The 4,665-nt window shown below is 45.1% G+C and overlaps 1 protein-coding gene across 1 annotated transcript in view; it reads right to left on the bottom strand.

Annotated features, from left to right (window-relative positions):
* Positions 1-1,657: 1,657 nt before the first annotated feature.
* The window catches only part of LOC112106164 (protein eva-1 homolog C-like), a 55,814-nt gene continuing 52,806 nt past the window's right edge, over positions 1,658-4,665 (bottom strand). Inside the window, exon 8 of the mRNA XM_024199277.1 lies at positions 1,658-2,046. Within this exon, the coding sequence (XP_024055045.1) occupies positions 1,658-2,046 (389 nt within the window). The remainder of the gene's footprint in view (positions 2,047-4,665) is intronic.

Raw genomic sequence — 4,665 nt, 5'->3', positions numbered from 1 at the left:
CTCTCTCTCTCTCTCTCTCTCTCTCGTTTTTACTTGGCATATGCATCTGTATTGATTTTCCCATACACACCAAAAACCAGACTCTGATCTCCTTGGCTCTCTATCCACATAATGTTATCACATATCATTAAGGAACACTGACCATGAATTGTAATGTAAATTGACATAACTGGAATAAAAAACAGAAGACAGGAATCAGTGAAAAGGAGGATAAAGGGGCCTTATAAATAGGCCAATAGACAAGAAATTAATTGAGTAATTGAGTGTTAGCAATTGACTGCAACACAACCATGAGTAAGCAGAGCATTCAGTATGAACTGCATCATAAATTGGCTAAAATTAATCATGTCACTAAGGCCTGGGCTACACTGGGGGGGGCGGGGGAGGTGTTCGAACTAAGATACGCAACTTCAGCTACGCTATTCACGTAGCTGAAGTCAAAGTATCTTAGTTCGACTTACCTGGCCGTCCTCACGGCGGCGAGTCGACTGCCGCGGCTCCCCCGTCGACTCCGCTTACTCCTCCTGCCGAGGTGGAGTACAGGCGTCAATTCGGGGATTGATTTATCGCGTCTAGACAAGACGCAATAAATCGATCCCCGATACATCGAACACTACCCCCCGTATAGATGTACCCCAAGAAATCAGACAAAACACCACGTAATGTACCGGTCTGATTCCTTGCTTGATATTGTTGAGATAGCTTTTCATAATTGGTCGGTTCACTGACCCTACAAACACCCAACTGTAATGACAATGCAAGGTTTCCACCTCTGAATTCTTCTTGGTAACCAAACCAGGGTAATTCCCGGTCAGAACTTTCAGTTGAAATGACAGACAATCCCATTCAATCCTGCCCTGCAGCACTCCCTGCTGTTTTAGACCAGGATCTCAGGGAGGACAGAAGGATTTTGAGATTTCAAAATATGTGTTTTTCCTAAACTGAAGATCTCAAAGTTTTCTGCAAAGGAACATTCCCAAAAATATTTTGTTTGGAGTCATCCAAAATGTATTGTTTCAATTTTGACTTTTTTCATTTTGTATTATAAATATATTTTACTACAAAATGCAAAAAATTTGAAACTAAAAGTTGTTTCAAAACAAAAAAAATCAAAAAAGTTTCATTCTGAAAATGTTGGTACGGGTCATTTCAACATTGTTGGAATCCCTTTTCCTCCATGCATTTCTTCCTAAACAAAGTTCAGGCAGAATTCAACCCAATTTTGCTAAACGTTTTGCTTTCAACAGAACTGTATATTCTGATGGAATATGATTATGTCTACATTTCTCCAACCAGCTCGCCTCTTGAGCAGAGACTGCCAATTGTAACAAATGTGCTTTTGTTGTGTGTGATATAAATACTGATTATGGAATCTATGGTTTCTATAGCAGGAAAGTTATTACATGGCGTTCACAGAATGTATATTAGTTTGCCTAGCTTTGTTTGAGTCATGATAAATCTCTATCAGGGATCAGACTGTTATCAACATACTCGTTGCACGTGACCTAAGCCTGTTATGAGTTTGGGTCCCCGGAGATGAAAATTGTCTCCCTTCCCACCCTGTCCCCACTCCATTATTTGGATCTGTAACTAGGAAGAGCTGCTTGCTGATGTGGAGCTGGCTCATTGCCCTGCCAGTGGCCCCTGCTCCTCATTCTCACTTGGTAGCAGATTTGAATTTGTGAATAGCGTAGGGGCTGGAATCTTTGAGCATCCAGATCTCCTCTCCCTCTTGGGCCCTGTGCTCAGCAGCACCCTCCAGGGCTGCGGTCAGCTCCGGGCTGAAGATGTTGTTGGATGCACGGTAGGTGCGGGTGAGGTGGCAGAATGAGGAGTCTGAGGAGCTGTCGTCGTTGTGGTTGTCCTCGTCATGGTCATCCCGTAACTTGGTCCGGCTTAGCTCTGAGCTGCTCCCAAGTTTCGAGTCTTTTAAGATCCCCTTCATGTCCTGTATGAAGGCCATTTTGGGGCTGAAGATACAAAGCAGGAACACCAGGCCTCCGGAGACCCCACACAGAAAATAGAGGCCCACCTTCTCGGGGACACCTAAGGAGAGATGTGCAAACACTTCAGAAGAGAATATGAATTACTCCTAAAGAGCAACAGGAGTCATTCCCCCTTGCAGTGAGCTACCAGTCTCGTAGCCCTACTGAGCAAGCATGAGAGCAAGTGTGAAGAAGGGATGTAAAAGAACAAGGGCTCTCAATCCTCATGCTTCACAGTATAGGGGTCAGGAAGGAACCGCCCCTGTCCCCCATGATAACATATCATGGAATTAGGACAGTGTGCCATTCTATACCTTGGGGCAGTGTCTTGTAACCCCCATATTCCTCATTTTTATATAATCATAATCTTACATATAAGCATGCCTTGTAAGGTATCAGGGGAAAGGGTATGATTTGCTGAAAGTCATTTCTCTATCCATATATGTATATCATTAATACATATGAAGTTATGAGAATTGTGTGGTATGGTTGTCACTAAATCATGCTGTAAGTTGGGGAATCAGCCAGATGTTAGCTCCCCAGAGGCAACAGCAAGGAAACTAACCAACGCTCAGGCAGCGTGTGAAACAACCCATCAACGGCCATTGTCCAGCAAGGGAGCTACAATTCAGTGGCTTACCTGCATGAGGCCACACCAGGGGAATTGCTCAACATTGCCTGGAGACTCAGCAGTGCCCCCAGACATGGGACTAAGGGTATAAAACAGAACATAGCAGGCCCATGCTGCTGAGCCTCTCTCCTGCCCCCACCTATGCTGCAAGCAACAAAGACACTGAGAAGAAGACTGAAGACTCCAACAGAGGAGACTGGCCCAGATTTAAGGGACAAATCTGTATATTAAGGACTGCAATATCCAGTGGGGTGAGAAAAACTGCTTAATCTAGATGTTGCCCAGGCTAATATGGTTGAGAGTTTAGACTGCATGATTATATTTTATTTTATTTTGGTAACTAACTCTGACTTTTTACCTATCACTTAATATCATTTTAAATCTATCTTTTGTAATCAACAAATTTGTTTTACTGTTTATCTTTGCCAGTTAGTTTGTATGAAGTGTGTGGCAAATCTGCTCAGGTTTTGCAAAGGCTGGTGTGTATATCCACTTTCCATTGATGAAGTGGTGAACCAATTATTAAATCTGCATTGCTCGTCTTGAGCAGAGCAAGATGGTTTATTTCCTGAAGTGTAAGTCTGGGAGCTGGGGGGATTGGGCTGGTGCCTTTCCCTGTGTGATTCATGAGTGGCTCTGGGAGCATTCATGTAATATAGCTGGGTGTGGGGCTTCACATGCAGTTGTTCTGAGTGATAACAGCACCTGGAGGGGTTTGCTGCTTGTCACTAGCAAGGCATTGTGAGAGCCAGCCCAGGCTGGGAGAGAGTTAAGGGGGCACAGCAGTCCCACGGTCCCAGGCTGCACCCCAGGGATCCCGTCACAGACGGTACAGGGTGTTACACCTTCCTCAGAAGCATCTGTCACTGGTCCCAGTAGGAGACAGGGTGCCAGGCTGGAAGACACTGCTTTAATCCAGCAGGATAAATTCTGTGTTTCTCTGACTAGCACAATCAAAGATGGGTTTGACTCCTGGTAGGGTGGGGGCAAGACACACAGTGAGTGGACTGGTAACTCCAGGAGTTATTTTTTAACTCATTTACACGAGTAATTTCCAGAATGGGGGGCTAGTTCGCCAAATGGTACAGCTCACACCGAGCTCGGGGGTCTGAGCTATAAACCTAGTGAGGCACTGTCCTCTCTCTCTACAGAAACGAATGCAAAACAATATCCTGCAAAAGGCTGAGGGTCTGGCTACACTGCAGTCAGAGGTGTGACTGCAGCACGTATAGACAGACCCAAGCTAGCCCTGATCTAGCTAGCTCCAGTGACAATAGCAAGGAATCTGCGGAGGCATGGGCAGCAGCATTGGCTGTACAACTCCACCCAGTACCCTGGGTATGTTACTTAAATGGCTAGCCTGCACTGATGCACCTTCACTGCTATTGCTGTTGGAACTAGCTAGATCAGGGGTAGGCAACCTATGGCACGCGTGCCGAAGGCGGCACGCGAGCTGATTTTCAGTGGCACTCACACTGCCCGGGTCCTGGCCACCGGTCCAGGGGGCTCTGCATTTTAATTTAATTTTAAATGAAGCTTCTTAAACATTTTAAAAACCTTATTTACTTCACATACAACAATAGTTTAGATATATATTATAGACTTATAGAAAGAGCCCTTCTAAAAATGTTAAAATGTATTATTGGCACGCGAAACCTTAAATTAGAGTGAATAAATGAAGACTCGGCACATCACTTCTGAAAGGTTGCCGACCCCTGAGCTAGATCAAAGTCAGCTTGGGTCTGTCTACATGTGCTGCAGCTGCCTCCCTGATTGCAGGAGGAAAGGGGTGGCCCTGGAGTTCCAACAAGTGGCCAACCAGACTGGCATCTTTGCTTCTCCCTAGAGTGAGTGAGGAATTCAGCAGGCATCACATTCATTAACGTCCTCTCTCAGCTAAAAGCAACAGAGGGTCCTGTGGCACCTTTAAGACTAACAGAAGTATTGGGAACATAAGCTTTCGTGGGTAAGAACCTCACTTCTTCAGATGCAAGTCTGAAGAACTTGCATCTGAAGAAGTGAGGTTCTTACCCACGAAAGCTTATGCTC

Source organism: Terrapene carolina, unplaced genomic scaffold (genome assembly GCF_002925995.2).
Source record: "Terrapene carolina triunguis isolate 2854851 unplaced genomic scaffold, T_m_triunguis-2.0 Scaffold172, whole genome shotgun sequence".
Lineage (NCBI taxonomy): Eukaryota > Metazoa > Chordata > Testudines > Emydidae > Terrapene > Terrapene triunguis.
This window is presented reverse-complemented; position numbering and strand designations above follow the sequence as displayed.